Source organism: Mirounga angustirostris, unplaced genomic scaffold (genome assembly GCF_029215605.1).
Source record: "Mirounga angustirostris isolate CCGP_5_RB_7025 unplaced genomic scaffold, mMirAng1.0.hap1 SCAF_5, whole genome shotgun sequence".
Classification (NCBI taxonomy): domain Eukaryota; kingdom Metazoa; phylum Chordata; class Mammalia; order Carnivora; family Phocidae; genus Mirounga; species Mirounga angustirostris.
This window is the reverse complement of record NW_026991713.1, coordinates 138,448,160-138,465,592: the sequence shown is the minus strand read 5'-3', so window position 1 is coordinate 138,465,592 and position 17,433 is coordinate 138,448,160. Positions and strand designations below refer to the sequence as shown.

Sequence of the window (17,433 nt, the reverse complement as noted above, 5' to 3'; positions counted from 1 at the left end):
TTTTTGTTTAGCTGACACGTTTTGCTACTGCAAGTCAGATTTCTTGTGTTTCCCTCCTCATAGTCTTGTAGGTATTAAGTATAGTTATAAGAAATATCCAGTATTGTGCTTGAAGCACAATAGATGGGAGGACTCTATGAAAGCACCTCTATTAGTATACAGCTTATTCCAAGTAACTTATAATATCGTATGGTAGAATTTAGAGACTGTATAATGAAACTTCATTTATGGGAACTGTCTTCCTTCTCTACAGATTTGGAAGTTTTTGAATAAGGTAGGCTTATTCCCTCCCTTGTTAAAGAAAAATGATGTTATTTTGAAGAAATGCTTGGTTTTGAATCCTGTATTATGCTGGGTGACCATTTATATCATTGGATTGTAGTTATTACGTTTGTAGTCTGTATAGATGTGAAGTTAAGTTCTTTAAGCATTTTATGTATAAGAAATAAGAATTTAAGACGTGATAATTAACTTTGGAAAAGAGTTTCTTTTTCATTTTAAACAGAATCTTCCTTTTTCCAGGATTCTAAGCTGCCTTCCTCGGTTCGCAGTACACTTCTGGAACTGTTTGGTCAAATAGAGCGAGAGTTTGAAAACCTTTATATTGAAAACTTAGAATGTGAGTATGTCCTGTCTTCATAAACTTCTATAAAATTTTTGGGTAGACATTCACCACTGTGTCTGTTTTCTGTACTTGTGTATCACGTGTAGTGATTTAGAATAACATGAATTTGTTATCTTATAACTCCCTAGTCAGAAGTCTGTTTGGCTATGTCACCAGACTCAAATCAAGGTGTCGGCAGGGCTGTGCTCCTCTGGAGGTGTGAGGGGGGAGGAGTCTGTCTTCTGCTTGTTTGCATTGTGGCAGATTTCAGTTCTCTGCAGTGTGAGGATGGAGGTCCTCATCTTCCTGTTGGCATTCCCGGTATCTAGAGCCTGCCTCGCTCTTTACCTTGAAGCCCTTCCACTCCCACCTCCAAAGCCGTCAGCAGCGGGTAGAGTCCTTCTGGCACATCCCTGAGTCATTCCTAAGGACGTGAGGGAAGGAAGGGTCATCAGGTCATGCAGGGTGACCTCCCCATTGAAGATCCCTCACCTTAGTCACATCTGCAAGGGCCCTTTTGCCATGGAGGCCACATGTTCACAGGTTACTTTTGGGATGGATAGTACTCTGCTGACTACACTCTCCCATTCAAATTGTGATTTTATGAAAAACAAATACATCTTATAACCATTCCTACATAAAGTATATTGTAAATTGAGAAAATGTTGATTCGTGTTTCTCTTTAAAATATACTATATTTTGAGAATTTCCTAAAATGTATTATCTGTTTGACTTACTAAAGGTAAATAAAAAAAAAATTTAAATTAGCTTAGCTTTAGTTTCTCTTTTTAAATTTATTTTAGAAGGAATGTCTTCCTTTGCTTAAAGAATCAAGCAGCATAGGGGCTCTTGGCTGGCTCATTTGGTGGAGCATCTGGCTCTTGATATTGGAGTGGTGAGTTTGAGTCCCACATTGGTGTAGAGATTACTTTAAAAAAAAAAAAGCGGTATAAAAAGATAACTACCATTACCCTTACCTTTTGACACATTCCATTCTGCAAAGGAAAGCATTTTTTTGCTTTTAATTCTTGTGATTATTTTTGTAAACTTAGTCCACTTTTACTTTTAGCTTGTCAGCTTTAGGCCACATGCACTCATGCTTCCCTCTGAAATGTCAGGAAACAAACCTGTCCTTTACCCATTCATTGCTCCATTACTTTACAGTGTTTGTTATTTTTATAGGGTTTGTGTTGAAATCTGTATTATGCCAGTGTAACTATTATGTGGTCTTCATGCTTTATATAAACTGTGATTTCAGAAATTGAATCCTAATAAACAGCATTTCCATTATTAAAATATTTTTTTCTTTATTAACATATAATGTATTATACTAAAATATTTTTTACTCTAGGACTGAGTGATGTGGTTGAATCAGTAATGAAGAGAATGTAATCCTATGTCATTTAAACTCTGCTAGTGGACAATTTAATGTTTTATTTTTGGATTCTCCTTATAAGTCCACCTTGGAATTTTACAGAGGGAGAAATTATTCCAAGTTTTTATAAAGTAAAAATTAGGTACCATGTACTGCTTCTGATCTTAAGGTTTTTTTTTTTTTTTTTTTTTTAAGTATCAGTTGTAATGACCCAGGTGCTATTGAGTTTCTATTGTGATCTAAGGCCTTATGTTTTATGCATTCATGCAGTTTGTTCAAGAAAAACAATAGAAGTACAGGGGCACCTGGGTGGCTCAGTTGGTTAAGTGTCCGACTTTTGATCTCAGCTCAGGGTCATGAATTCAAGCCCTGCGTTGGGCTCCATTTGGAGCCTACTGAAAAAAAAGAAAAAGAAAAGCTATAGGATTACAAACGACTATGCTAGAGGAACTTGGAGTTTACACAGTCTCCTGCTGCCTGGTTTGGATGGCTCCCTGCGGTCTGTGAGGAACAGTCTAAAGCGCTCAGGTGGATCTGCTCAGAGCCTCTGCCCTCAGCCTCCACCGCCTGACGCAGCCCCTGTGTCTCACGGGAGCCTGAGTAGAGGGTGCACAGTGCTGGCAGGTGGCATGGCATGGTTGCAGGTGTGCAGCCCTGGTGTGGGGGGCTGGGTGGCCAGGTCATGGTCCTGCTGCCTTGCTGCAGTGGCTCGTGTCCTTGGCCGAGTCCCTTCCCCAGGTGTTGCTCCTCATCCTGTGGTCCGCAGGCCTGTTCCAGAGAAGAGCACCAGCACGAGTGTGTCTGCTGATTCTCTTGATGACTCACGTCCTTCCTCTTCCTTCCCTGTGGTTCTGTACTTGTAGTCGTGTTTCATAAGTCCCTGAATTGTCCGTCTTCGTAGATACCATCCTTGACTGGGGCTCTGTGTTGCCACACAGCAGTAGTTACATTTTGTTATGGTATGTATTTTCCCCCAATTTCAGTGTTCTCAGCTAGACTGTACAAATTTCACTGAATTTTGGACAGTATCAGAAAAAAGTGTTTTTATTTTTTATTTTTTTTTAAAGATTGTATTTATTTATTTGACAGAGAGAGACACAGCGAGAGAGGGAACACAAGCAGGGGGAGTGGGAGAGGGAGAAGCAGGCTTCCCACCAAGCAAGGAGCCCCATGCGGGGCTCAATCCCAGGACCCTGGGATCATGACCTGAGCTGAAGGCAGATGCTTAACGACTGAGCCACCCAGGCGCCCCAGAAAAAATGTTTTTAAGTGTACAGAAGAAAGTACAAAGGAGATGACCTAGACTGAGGCCCCGGAGCTCTGCCTGTGTGCCCTGACAGCACAGTGTCTTCCTGGTGTGACGAGAGGGCTGGAGTTTGTATTCTTTGAAAGCTGTCTTGAGGTTTGTGAGAACTCTAGGAACTGTGATCTTGTTTCTTTTTTTTTTTTTTTTAAAGATTTTATTTATTTATTTGAGAGAGAGAATGAGATAGAGAGCATGAGAAGGGGGAGGGTCAGAGGGAGAAGCAGACTCCCCGCCGAGCAGGGAGCCCGATGCGGGACTCGATCCCGGGACTCCAGGATCATGACCTGAGCCGAAGGCAGTGGCTTAACCAACTGAGCCACCCAGGCGCCCCTGTGATCTTGTTTCTTAGAGTATTATTCATGTCTGTGTTGAGACAGTACTTCTGTATTAATGTTTTTATGTACTCAGGTTTTGGAAGTGCATGTCTTACCTTTTTGAAAAAAACTTTTTTATTCCCAGTGCGTAGGGAAATCGAGACTCTTAACGAACGATTAGCTGCTGAAGGACAAGCGATCGATGGGGCGGAACTGAGTAAGGGCCAGCTCAAAACGAAAGGTAAGGGTGAACACTCATAAAAGGAGTGCACTGCACATTCTGTGTGGGGGGAATTTGGACTTTAATGAAGGATGTGGATTGATGGGCTTTGTGCAGTAGGCAGGACTCGGGGCATGTAATCAGCATGGGTGTAGAGGAAAGGAAGAAGCGCCAGGAAGCTTGGCTTCCTGTTGTAACCATGCTCTGGCCCCCACGCCTGAGTAGACAGGCCCTCGCGGGTCACTGTCTTCCTGTGTGGAATGACAGATGGGGTTTGCTGTCCCCAGTCTGTCCCTACTCTGACATTTTGTGACCCTGTGGTTGTACGACTATCCCTGACTGTTGCTTCTTTGTCTCTGCAGCCAGCCACAGCACCAGCCAGCTTTCACAGAAGCTGAAGACCACTTATAAGGCCTCCACCAGCAAGGTATGCCGGGCGCTGGCTCTCGGGCCACTCCTGTGGTATTTGAGGTGTGCAGATGTGTACCTGAAGCTGCATATTTTCCAGTTAGAAATGTGTAACAGACAAAGAGGAACTTATTCTGTTTAGAGAAATTGGATTTTTGCAGGGAATATCGTAGGTATGTTAAGTGGCCACAGCCTCTGGACACCTAGGTGCTCCTCTGCCCGGGTCCTTCCTGAGAGTCCAATGTTCTGTGTGAGTAAATAGATTGTCTTTTTTGAGGGAAGAGACAGTTTGTATTGCTCTGTGGCTTGATGTAGAGGCTCTGAATTTGGAGCACGGGACTGGTGAGAAGCAGTGAAGATTCTCTTCTGGGCCACAGGCACGTTTTCCTGTTTAGCCGCCTCTTCTCTCTCATTTTCTAAGGATCGTACAGAAGTGAAGGTCTGTCTCCAAGGCTCGTAGGGGCAGTTGTATTTTGCTTTTTTAAAAATTATCTTGTTCTGACCTTCTTAAAGTGGCAAGGATTTAATCATTTGGGAATAAGTTTATCTGGGAGGGAGGACTGCTGTAAGGTAATATTTTAAAATGATTTTGTGTACATCTTTACTTTGGAGTATTTTGAATATACAAAAGATAACTTAATTATCTAACTGTAATAAATGGACATCCCTTTTGCTAAACTTGAGGGAAAAGCTGACATTTGTGGTGTGCTATGATGGCATAAAGAGTTCTTGTTAACTTTCTATGTTTCCAGTTTGTTCCATCGAGCTTGAAGTTACTGAGTGTGACATCCACAGCGAGATTAACTATGATTAATAGAGCAGATTCAGTCTTACGGCTACTTCTGCTTATTTGAAAACTCTTAGTACTTCTTTGTTATTAAAAAATATGAATATTGATTACCTTTTTTCTGTTTTCTTTGATAACTCTACAGTATAAGTGGTTCATTTAAAAAATGTTTTATTATGTATTATCTAGCTTATACTTACTAGTTTTTAAGTTTTTAAACAAATTAACATTAAACTTCTTTTCAAAATGTATTGTAAGATTATGTTCTTCCTCACCTGATTTCTTGTTTTATTATCTTGACTTATATTGTTTATTCCGGTGGGTACAGCGTTCATATTCTACGTATAGTCTTAGAATTTGGAAACCTTCAGAGCTTTTCTGAAGTAGAAGATGAAAGAGTGTATAAACTTGTCCTTTACTAGCAATAGTGAAAAACAAGATTTGGGCCAAGGGAAGGATATGTGCTATAATACTCTGCTTAAAAAAAATGTATTTTAGATCCACAAATTAATCTCTGTGTATAAGAAACATGTAATTAATGATCTTTATTGTGTGCATTAAAGAATAATGTTGTAAGATGTTAGCTGAAAATTGAAGAAAGACTCCGGTACCAGAGTATATTCTGATCCGTGCTGCGTGTGTATTCTTGGTGGTAGCACAAAGTGTGTGTTCAACAAGGAGGTAGTGAGCTTGAAGGCAGCATTACTTGCCTCCTCACTCAGCCCTGACAGCAAGTAGTGTGCTTGGTGCACCCACGTGCGCTCAGCAGACCAGAAGAGATCTTCCCTTCCTGGGGGCCTGAGGATCGATCGCTCATGTCTGTCCAGGGCTGGAGGCGTGCCGGTCTAACTGGCAGTCACTGTAGAGAAACTTGTAAAATGTTCACACCTGTTTTTATAAAGATGACGATCTCTCACTGTGAAAAACCCCTCTCTGATTTTGTTGAAGTACTTTAGATTGTATCTTAATTAAAACGATAATTAGGTTGATAGATGTAAGCATCACTTTGTCACTTCATTCTGCTTTTCTGTCATGAATGTTCACTCTGCAAGATCGAGTCTTTTGTGGGGCCTCTTTGCTGTCGTGATGGAGTCAGGATTTTTAAGAACAAAGAGTTAATAGGTATTCAAAGTGTAGTGGGCAATTGGAAGCAACACATGAAATGATTTGTTACAATATTCATAAATTGCATATTGTCCACTTGCAAAATCCCACTGGAATCGGGGTTGGCATGAGTCTTGAGCAGTGACCTTCTGTTCTTCCTGTCTGGGTGGAGTTGGCGAGGAGCGTGGCTTCAGTAGCTCATGTCTCCGGACAACATCTGTGTTAGAAATGGCAGGAGGCTTCACCCGTACTGTGGGGCAGGCTTTGCATGTTCTCCAACTCCATTCCGTCCTACGTGTTACGTTATTGAACATCCGATTGGCACCTTAGGCCAGTCAAAGCACTTTTCCTTGTCATGGAGGGACGGTTTCGCTAGTTTGGGTGGGATAGGAGCTTTCAGAGGGGAAAAGATGATGGGTTTGTGTTTGAGCAAGTCCTTTTGTAAAATTCAAACCGAGTCAGATATATTTCTTCCGAAAGAGCCTGTCTTCGTTAAACATGTTTTAGTCGTTCTCGGCGTCAGGACAGTTTGAATGTTCACACCCAAATTGATGTAACAGTAGATTGTGTTGTAATGTCTTTATTCTAAGAATGAACTTAGATTCATTTTCAGGGCTTTGCTAAATCAGTGTTTGAAATAGCTGTTTAATACCAAGTTTTCTTTTTCACTTGATTTTATAGTTTCATTATTCTGATTAATCTCCATTATTCTGATTTGCTTAAAAGCTGAAAAGTCGTTCTGAGAACAGTTTAAAAACCAAACTCTGAAGAGTTGTGTTTAATTAGTTTCTTTCTCATGCACTTTTCTGTTTTTCCTTGTACGAGAAAGTGGGATTTGTTTGCTGTGTGTATCGTACGGGACGATGCCTCACCCTCGTGCACACCTCTGTGGTTCTCCTGTCTGTTTCCGTCAGACTGTGAGCTGCCCGGGGCCTGCTGCGCTCTGTGTGTGTCTCCTAGTGCAGCACCGGCACCAAGCACGCACTCAATAAACAGTGCTGGACAAACCTCACCTGGTAGAAGTGTCGTCTTTGGATTCCTCCCCACCTTGGGCTCTTTGCCTCCTGATAATACGTGGTTGGTGTAAATTACCAAAAATGGGAAAAAAATGAAGTTTGCCCAATAATAAAAGTGGTTTTAAGGGTGTGGGTATACTCTCCTGACTTTCATGTCCTGGTAGCTCTTTTTCTTTTTTTCTTTTTTTTTTAAGAATTTGGAAATTTGGCTGATGGCTTGGATTTGTGGAAGAGACTTGCAGCGTGTAAACAGACCCTTCTCCTCTCCATGGGAGGACACATGTGCTTTGCAGGGGGTTGGGGGGGGTCTTCTGAGGCCTTAGGGTGGCCTTCGTTCTTACTTTGTGACGTCTGGCTGGAGGGATGCTGCTGTTTGCCCTTATGTTGTGTTCCCTTAATGCTTTAAATATCCTGCTCAGGGACTCATGCTGTTCAAGACCTCTTTTTCTGTTGTGCCTTTTTTAACCTAAAAACATTCAGCCAGTAAATTGTCTACAATACTCCTTCCCGTCATGGTTTTAGATTGTCTCCAGCTTCAAGACCACCACGTCGAGGGCCGTGTGCCAGCTCGTGAAGGAATACATTGGCCACAGGGATGGTATCTGGGACGTCAGTGTGGCTAGGACACAGCCTGTGGTGCTGGGCACCGCGTCTGCTGGTGAGTCTGCAGTGAGCCCCTCTGCTTGCCAGGCGCGGTGGCCCTGCCGGTGTCGGTAGCGGACCGGAGGCCAAGCATCACTGTCACCAAAGCACTTGGTGCTGCTGTGCCCCGACAGGCCTTGCCGCTGTGACGTGGTGTCGGGGGGGCGGACGCTGGCTCTGGGGTCAGGCAGCTGCGTAAGCCATCACTGTTCACGGCAGCATAAGGTAGCGTGTCTGTTTACACAGACTAGGTATTTTTTTGATTGGCTTTCTTGTTAGTCACAGTCGAGTGCATATCTGCCTGAATTGAGGTATAGCGGAGGGAGGGGCCTTGTGGTCTCTGAAGCGGGCCCGTTGCTCTAGGGTTTAGGGGAAAGCTGGACTGCTGGTGGCCCTGTTTGCCTGTGGGACTCCTGGGGCAGGCATCCGAGAACCCTTTTTTGTCATTAAAGAAAAGACAGTTTTTGAAAGCTATCCAAGGTGCATAACCTAATACTCTTTCAGATAAAAATTGCTAAAGTTAAAAATGGTGCTCACTTGTTGGAAATGACTTTACCAGCCTGTGAGAAATTACTTACTAGGTTCTACTTTTCAAAGTAGAAGTGGAAAATGTTGCAGCAGTTAGACCTGTGAAGAAAGTTCTCTTTCTTGTTTGAAATTATGCACATGAGCACCCCACCGTGTTTGGGAAATTACAATTAGAAAGAAAGAAAGAAAGGATTTTCCTGTTATGTAAGAGGAAAGGTCCAAAGGAATATTTGTATCTCAGATACTTGTAACTGGATTTGAATTTGCATTTCAGTGCTGTGTGATGCTCTGGAAAGTGTTAATTCAACAAAACAATGGAGCTGTCACGACACGGGCGAGATGCAGTCCTTGTGACAGCACGTTGAGGGTCCAAGTCCCTGGGTTTCCATTTGCCACTTCCCTGACCTCAGGTCACCAACTTCTGTCTTCTTGGAAATATTGTCTTTGGTCAGTTGAATTACAGAGTAGTACAGAGTTGCCAGAGATACTAGTGATAATGTAACGTCTCACTTTTATTAAAAAGACCATAAAATTGGTGATGGGTCAGTTACTCTTGTTTTTTGGATCTTGCAGATCACACGGCTCTGCTGTGGAGTATAGAGACAGGGAGGTGCCTCGTCAAGTACTCAGGCCACGTGGGGTCAGGTGAGCAACACAGGGTGGGCGGTGTCTTCTGATGGGAGGTGTGCTGATCTGGCTGCCGGGCCCATGGGCACTCAGGGGCGGTCAGAGCGATGCTGCTTGCACAGTGGGAGCCTCGTTGGGGAACAGCATGCGAGTAGGAATTGTCTCTGTTTCCTTTACCGTTGCCTAGAAAGCCACATGTCAGCAAATTTGGAACTGAAATGTGTACCTTTGTCAAAGACTGTGTATTCATTTCAGAGGTTCCCTTTCAGGGTCATGCTGCTTTGCACGTAGTAGGGCCCAGGGAGGGTTGCCGTCTGTCCCCGGGCTTCCTGCCTCCAGGTAATGCACGGCGGTTGCAGCAGCTCTGCCCTGCCCCGAGCTGCCCCCGCGCCTACGCCTTGTGTGCCTTGTGTTCTGACCGCATCTCGCCCACTTCCCTCTGGGCGCCCTTGGTGGTTCCTTCCTCCTGGCCTACTCTCCACTCCAGTCTGTCAGGTCGCCTCCCGGCTCCCTCTCCCCTCACCAGCCACCGCCACCGCCACAGCCCTCCCCTTTGTAGACACGCACAGGTGGAGCCTGCCTTCTGTGTCCGCGGCCACGTGTGCCCCACCTGCAGACTTCTGCCTGGTGGGGGCATGTCTGTTGTCCTGTCTGGGCTGCGACCCACATTCGTCCCTCTCTCGGGGTCTCATTCCCTCGGGGGTCCCTGCTGCCTCCTCGCGCCCCTCCGCATATGCACGTCTTCCCTGCCACGTGTAGCTTCTGTCTCCACAGGGGGTGCCTGGGCGGGCGGGGTCAGCGCTCACGGCTTCGCAGACGTTCTCAAATGAACGTGTGCTGAGCCTTTGTTTCCCCACCGCGCATTTATTCATTGAAGAACATTGTTACAGTGAAATACGTCCACATTGCCTAAAAATTAAGAGGGTGTTAGCAGCCTGTATAAAATGTTACCGCGGGCTCCTGCCTCCCCTTCGTACTCTATTTCACTTCCCCAAAAGAGGAGCCCCTTTTAACAGCTTTACGTATTCTGCTTTTTTCTTCCATTTTCCCAAATAGCCTATTTTATTATTTCTGAGGTTTTGAGTTTTAGACAAGTGATTCTTACAGAGGCAATGAGGACCCACTCCCTTGCCACATAGGTTGCTCTCCACTCTTGTCCTTGCAAGTGGCTACAGCACGATTCTTATTCAAATCTAACTATGGTGACGTGGGTATTGTTCACAGCTGCTCATGTATGTGCCCTTCTTGCAATTGCCTTATTTTTATTTGGCCTGATTTCTGTGTCTATCCCAAACTCATCCCCTAGCTCCACCCCTTGTGGTTTGGCCACGGGATGACCGTCCGCTCCTGTGGCCAGACTTGACACGCGTCTCTGTTCCTTTGTTGTGGCTCTCGTCCCTTCCCCAGAGCCTCCCGTACCTGACGACTTTGATGCCCTGCTCTTCGTGGGCTGCCCTGTGCGTGTTCCTTCCACATCCTGCGGCCAGCATGTGGGGTGTGGCGCTGCCCTGGGTGTGGTGAGGCCGGGTGACGGGAGTCGGAGCGCTAGCGTGTCGGGCCTTCCCTTCTCCCGAGGGTGCTGTCCTCTGGGGCGCCATCTGTGTAGTGTTTGTGTCCTGGCTTTTGCTTTACTCACTAGGCGGTGCTCTGATTACATGGTGAAGGTCCATTTAACCCCCCTCCGCCCCACCCCGGGATTTCTCATCTGCGTGACTCACCACAGGTAGTTTGACATGTGTCTGTCCTGGCTCGTTCCTCTCTCATCACCTGGACCAAGTGCCCTCCTGTGCATTGGCCCCTCTGCCTCACGGGTCCCATGCTGAGCGTTGCCGCTGCCCCTGCTGGAGCGCCCCCCAAGTCAGGCCTCCTGTGCAGGAGATGGTGCTTTCTCCCGTGTCTTGTTCTCTTTCACGTTTGTGTTAAAGTTAGGCACACAAATGATAGATGAGGTGTCTTCGAAGCTTGTCCTGAAGACCGTTTGTCTCAGGTGTCCTCTACCTTTCTGCTCCCTCTGTGGCCACTGTGTGTTGAGTTAGCTGCATGTTGGGAGCTGCTGCGTGTCTTTAGGGTGCTTGCAGGGCTCGCCGTCCTTTTCTGCATTTGCCACAGTGCGCTGACTCTGGCAGGGGGATGTGTCGCTGCAGCCCGCCCTCTGCCCATGGCACCTGAGCTCGCCTCCGGTCCCGCCCGCACTCGTGGCACTGTCTCTTGGGTAAGATCAGTGCTCAGTTTTCTCTTTATTAGACCTGTGCAAACACTGCTGACAGCCAGCACTGTGGCTGTGAACAGTCATTAAGCGCCCACTGTATGCCTGATTCTTGGCCGAGCACTCAGTGTGCGTTCTTTCACACACACCTCACGGGGCCTGTAGAAACGTGGTGTCTTTGCTCCCTGCAGCACTAGGAAGGTGCTCAGGGTCACACAGACATCAGGGTGCAAAGTGGCCGCTGGTCTTACCAGTTGCTCCTTGACACTGGGAGTGTTATGTTTATTGTAGACATTGTTGATGGTTTGCTGTTTTTAAGGAGGTAATTTTCCATGAGTTCTTCCCACATTTTCTGTCGTCTAGAGTTTATAGTGAAAGCATCTTCTAGCATTTTCCAGTTCCTCAGAAAAACAGAATTCCAGTGGCATAGCTGACAGAATCATCCTGAAGGCACTTGCTGAAGTTTGCTGAAACTTCCTGTGTATTCTGTGTGCACTGTGCATGTCTTCCCTGTGTGGGTGTGAGGGCTGGCTGCCCCACGTGCCCTGACCCAGGTCAGCTCTGTGTTGGGGTGCCTGGGAGCTGCTCCTGTCATTTTCCCTGGGAGAGCTAGGTGGCAGGCAGGGAAGTCCCAGCAACCGGATTCCAGTCTCTGCACACTCCAGCTGCCATCTTGTCGCTAAACTGTTGGGACGAGGGGAGGGCTGCACTTCTCTCCTACTCCCTCATTCCATCCGGCAAAGGAACACCACCTTGGAAGACTTGGGCAGATTGCCACAATTGGAGAAGGAAACTGTCTACACTATCCTGACTCTTCCCAAGCTGGCAGGGGCCTGCTTTCTCCGTTCCTGGGGTTTCCTGGAATGGGACAGGAGGGAGGGTGGCCTTTTGCCTGATGGGGTGGGGTGGGCAGTCAGCCATGTCCCTACTATATTCTGTCTCCATCTGTTGTCATAAGTGTTTTCGTTTTCGTCCCGACTTATTTTTAACTCTAGGTGGCTTATGTATAAAAAGAAGTAGATTATTTATATTCTTTTTCTGTGTGTCCTATACTTTGGCACTGTGATAGTTGATAATTGTGTTTTCATGTATCTCTAGTCTCTTATATGTTTATTCATAGCTTAATTATATGGGAGGATCTAATATTGAACTATTATAGTTCTTTTAACTTTTAAAGTTACCTTGTAGTTTGTGCTGTAGCTTTGATAAATATTGTTGATATGTTTTTATTTTAAACCTGTTTTTGTAATATTTTTATTTTGCAGTAAATTCTATAAAGTTTCATCCATCAGAGCAGTTGGCTCTTACTGGTATGTTGATTTTTTTCTTTATTGAACAAAATTATTGATAATCTTGAAATAGCTGTAGTCATCCCTTTCTCGTCCATGCCTCATATGAAAGTTTGTAGCCATTTTATGCAATACTCGAGGAATGGAGAAGGAAAAACACATCAAATAGAACCTTTTTAAACCATAGTGGATTATGAATTAGATGAGCTTGATTCTCGTGTGAGATTGCAGGTGACCCACCGTGAGGTCGCCTTATGGAGCACGTGGTGGTCACCGGCCTTCCCGCTCACACTGTGGTATTTCTCAGAAGACTGACCTTGCTATTCTCCAGCCCTGTCACTGCTGCCAAGTTCCTAATCCTGCATGCACCTGAAGCAGAGACGCGGAAATAGCCCCAGGTCATGGTGCTCTGCGGGGCCAGTGTTTTTACTTCTTTCTGGGGAGCGCTCCTGGGCCCTGGTAGCATGGGTTTGCCATAATTTTATGTTGGACTGAGGAGTCTTCCTGTAAAATCGTCTGACACCTGATTTTTGGGGACACTGACAGTAATCTTGAAGGATAAATGTTTGGTGAGTGGAGGTCAGTGAGTTTTCTTGTAAAGGAGCAGAAGTAAATGTTCTCATCTTTGAGGGCCCCACGTCCGTGTCACAACTTCTTAGCTCTGTGTTAGTGTGAAAGCAGCAGAGGGGGTGCCCAGGTGAGCGGCCATGGGTGTGGGCAGTAAGCCTTCTTCTAACAGTGGGTTGTTGCCTGGCTTTGGCCTATGGGCCAGATTTTGCTACCCTGGGGTAGAGGATGAAAGTGGGGTTAATCAGGTGCTTTTCCATGTGAGCAGAGTATGGTAGGAAAGTCAATTTGAGAGCCCTCTGTGTGAACAGGCCTTGACCACAGTAGCTAGTTGATGCCTGAATAAACAATTGGAGAACTTTCCACCTTGTGAAATGGTTTGGTGTGTGACTGTGAAGAGGGAGGGTGGAGGGAGACCAGTGACAACCAGAGGTGGGGCGGGGAGGAAATTAAGACATTCTCACTAGGCCTGATGGAAGCTGAAGCAGAGCATGTAGTGGGCTGGAGAGGGGCACCGATGCTAAGCGAGCTCGCACGTCAGGCAGTGAGCTCGCTTGACACCACAAGAAATATGCCACAATCCACATGTGGCTGCTTTGGGGAACTTCTGCAGCCACAGAGAGAAGTGGGATTCAGGCAGGTCCTCTGTCTGGCACGTCTGTGGGCCTGTGTGTGCCCTTCACTGTCCTTTCTCTTTCCGGTCCCCAGTCTGAGCAGCACTTTGCACACTTGGCTCGTGAAAGTAAGGTCTCAGTACTCAACGGGGGCCTGGCAGGTTTTGAGCCCATCAGTGTGGAGTGGAGGAGAGCACACATTTGCATGAGACTTGCTTTTCTAAAACACCTCGAAACTACTGTGGTCATGAGCTGAAGTGTAGTTGGGTTCCAGTTTACTTAGGTTAGATAGATGGAGAATAAAATCTGTTTGTAAATTTCTTCACAACCTTTTACCCTAAAATGAAGGGGGATGTTTTTAACCAGTGTCTTAATTTTATACGTTTCGCCCGTTGTCGGTAGCATCATGCAGTCTCAGATGTAGCTCAGGATCACTGAGTTACAGAGCCTAGCAGAAAGCACATTTTACACATGGTGTGCACTTCGGGTAATTGTGCCCTAATTTCTGTCCTCAGCTTCTGGAGATCAGACTGCCCACATTTGGAGTTACGCCGTTCAGCTGCCGACACCCCAGCCCATTGCCGACACTATTGTAAGCAGCACCTTTACTTACCCTGAAAGCGCGACATGGGGTATGTTGGTAGGGTTCTGGACATTTGCACAGTTTAGGATAAATTTATAATGTCTTACAGCCTGGATGTATGTGGCCCCTCCCCTTACCCCCCCCATCCCATAGTTTGAAGCCCTCACCTCCCAGTGTGACTGTATTTGGAGGTGGGCCTCTATGGAAGTAATAAGGTCCTGAGGCTGGGGCCTGATCCCAGAGGATTGGTGTTTCCTCTCCCTGCGTGTGCCCAGGAGAGGCCATGGGGGTACGTCATGACAAGCCAGGAAGGCCACACCTTGATTGTGGCCACCCAGTCTTGGTGTTTTGTTCTGGCAGCCCAAACAGACCAAGACAGTGCCTTCCTTTGTGTGTGTGTTGTTTGTTCTCACCCCCCTTTCCATTGGCCATTAATGTTTAAAAATTGTTCGATTCCGTCCTATTTCTAAATATTTCGTGTATTTTAGACAACATATCTTTCATGTAAGGTAAACAGTGTATGTCATTATCACGTGGGTGAAGTTTTAACGCAGGTAACGGGAAGTTGCGTATGGAGAGGAATGATGGGTGGGTTTAAACCACAGAGCCTTTGAAGACCTTTGTCCTGTCAGATGCAGCGGTTCCCCTAGCCCAGCACCCTGTGTTTATCATCGCGCAGAGACCGCCTCCCTAGCTTCCTCTGCAGGGCAGTGTTCTGCCGTCTGGGGTTCACGAATGGTTAGCCTGTCCCTGTGCTGCGCATGCGGGGTGGGCACGCTGGAGCATGGTGTGCGCTCTGGCTGTAGCTGTCGGGAGGACGGTAGTCACCCTGCGCTTGGGGTGCTTCCACCTTTGAACGTTCCGTGGTTGCTTTTTTTATTTTGTTCTAATTATTTTAAAAGGTTGATTTATTTGAGAGAGACAGAAAGAGAGCACGAGTGGGGAGAGAGAGAGTATCTCAAGCAGATTCCTCCCTGAGCAGGGACCCTGATGTGGGACTCGATCCCACGACCCTGAGATCAGGACCTGAGTAGAAATCAGGAGTTGGACGCTCAACTGACTGAGCCATCCAGGTGCCCCTATTTCTTTTTTTTAAAGCAGCTTAAACATCGTTCTTTTTGAAGATGTATTAAGTAATTAATACATTCCAGTGATGAGTAAGAGTTTTCTTTAGTGAAGAGACCTGAACAGTTCTTTCTTTTTTTAAAGAGTTTATTCATTTGTCAGAGAGTGCGTGCAAGAGCAGGGGGGAGGGTCAGAGGGAGAGGGAGAAGCAGACTCCCTGCTCAGCAGGCACCCTCCCCCCCACAACGGGGCTCCATCCCAGGACCCTGAGATCATGACCTGAGCCAAAGGCAGACGCTTAACCGACCGAGCCACCCAGGTGCCCCTGAATAGTTCATTTTTAATTGAGCTCGTTGTGTCTTTTATCTTAACATGTTTTTCCCTTGTGGAATAACCAGACTGTCACCTACTGTGGGAATTCACTCAGGAAATAGTGCTGACAGAGGACAGGGCAGAGGGGAGGCGAGGGTTCACGCTCAGAAAGTTCAGAGAAGGCGTTAACCTTGTATGGATTTGTTTTCAAACAAAATAAGAAACATGCCAGTTTTGGCAGAGGAAGACAGGTATATGTCCAGTACTTATGTTATAAAAACTGAACGGATTATTTACAGTATTAAATCAACTTTCTTTTCTTCTTTATGATTTTGCTTGCCTTGGGCTGCCTCAGGCTTTGGGGGTGATCCGGGAGAGCGCCTTCCGAATGGAGCTAAGCCTGTGTCCATCAGTGACCAGAGCCGCCCCAGCAGCCCGGCCACGGAGGGGTCGGAGGGGTCGGAGGGGTCAGAGGGGTCAGAGGGGTCGGCGCGGCCTGCCCTCTCTAGCCCCACCCAGCACAAACCGAGCTGCTAGTCATCATAAGCTTTTGCTCACTGGTCTTGGCTCAGGTTTTCTTAACAGTTCTCCCGCATGTGAGAACAAACTCTCATCTGCTAAGATTTTGTTTATTTTCAGCAGTACAGCTCTTAGATGTTTTCTCTTCTTTTCTTAAAAAGATTTTGTGTTTGAGAGAGAGGGAGAGAGCGAGCCTGAGAGCAGGGGGGGAGAGGCAGACTCCCTGCTGAGTGCAGAGTCCGACATGGGGCTCGATCCCGGGACTCCAGGATCATGACCTGAGCCGAAGGCAGACGCTTAGCCGACTGAGCCACCCAGGCGCCCTGTATGTTTTCTCTTTTTAATTTGGACCAGTGAGTTTCACTTGGCATCCACCACATTGATAAAGAAATATTTGGGTGGTGTAGTGGAAACAGTTCTAGATTACCTGTTAAGTCATCATTACCTTATGACTCATCATAAGTGAGTCAGGGCTTCCTCAGTTCCAGGGCTGCTGGTGCTCAGGAGATACTTGGTGTGGACTTGGCAGTGCTTGGACGTTCAGTTCCAGTGCTGCTGACGGTGAAGGCGGTTCAGTTTAAACACATGGTCCCTAAGACACTAACTAAGCACACGAGCAGTTCTCAGCCTCCATCCCCTGCTTTTTGTCACGTTAGTGTTAAAAGATCTTATAATTATTCGTGAATAGGATTTAGCACATTTGCATTTTAAGATATCTTTTAGTTCCTTGTGTAGTTTGGAAAAATGACTTCTGTAAAGGTTCTGTCACCTTTCTGCACTCACTCACTGAAATCGGGGCTCCCAGGCAGGAAGGGCCCCTGAAAGCTGCTTAGGTAACTCGCTTCAATTTTCACTTTCCAAAGAGGAAAATTAAGCCACTCACTAGGTTAAATTAGTTAGTCAACATCACACAACTGGTGTCACATGATGACTTAACAGGTAATCTAGAACTGTTTCCACTACACCACCCAAATATTTCTTTATCAATGTGGTGGATGCCAAGTGAAACTCACTGGTCCAAATTAAAAGGTCCTGATAGCTAGACCTTTCTAAAGTGGGAGCTCCAGGCCACTCTTCTGAGACCCGAGGTCTCTCCCCTGGACCTGCGCTGAGGACATCCCTGCGTTCATGCTTACTTGTCACTTTTCCTTCCAAATACTTGGGGAAGAGCCCAGTAGGTGCACTGCTGCAGGTCTGGGTAACTGAACAAAACTCTCAGGACATTTGGGATTATCTTCGACGTGTCTCTTCTTTCCCTTCCTGTCTTCCTCTTCCACCGTTTCCACTAATCTGTGACATCTTACTGCTTCTGATTCTTATATGATTCTTGGATGCACTTCTCTCTGT

General features: G+C 46.2%; 1 protein-coding gene across 5 annotated transcripts in view; it reads left to right on the top strand.

Moving 5' to 3' along the window:
• WDR37 (WD repeat domain 37) overlaps positions 1–17,433 on the top strand; it is a 55,604-nt gene that overhangs the window by 15,005 nt on the left and 23,166 nt on the right. For all 5 annotated transcript variants that reach the window (XM_064592154.1, XM_064592153.1, XM_045874500.3 and 2 more), the window contains exons 3-9: positions 523–619; positions 3,745–3,840; positions 4,182–4,246; positions 7,657–7,792; positions 8,878–8,949; positions 12,403–12,447; positions 14,123–14,199. In XM_064592154.1, the coding sequence (XP_064448224.1) occupies positions 523–619; positions 3,745–3,840; positions 4,182–4,246; positions 7,657–7,792; positions 8,878–8,949; positions 12,403–12,447; positions 14,123–14,199 (588 nt within the window). The remainder of the gene's footprint in view (positions 1–522; positions 620–3,744; positions 3,841–4,181; positions 4,247–7,656; positions 7,793–8,877; positions 8,950–12,402; positions 12,448–14,122; positions 14,200–17,433) is intronic.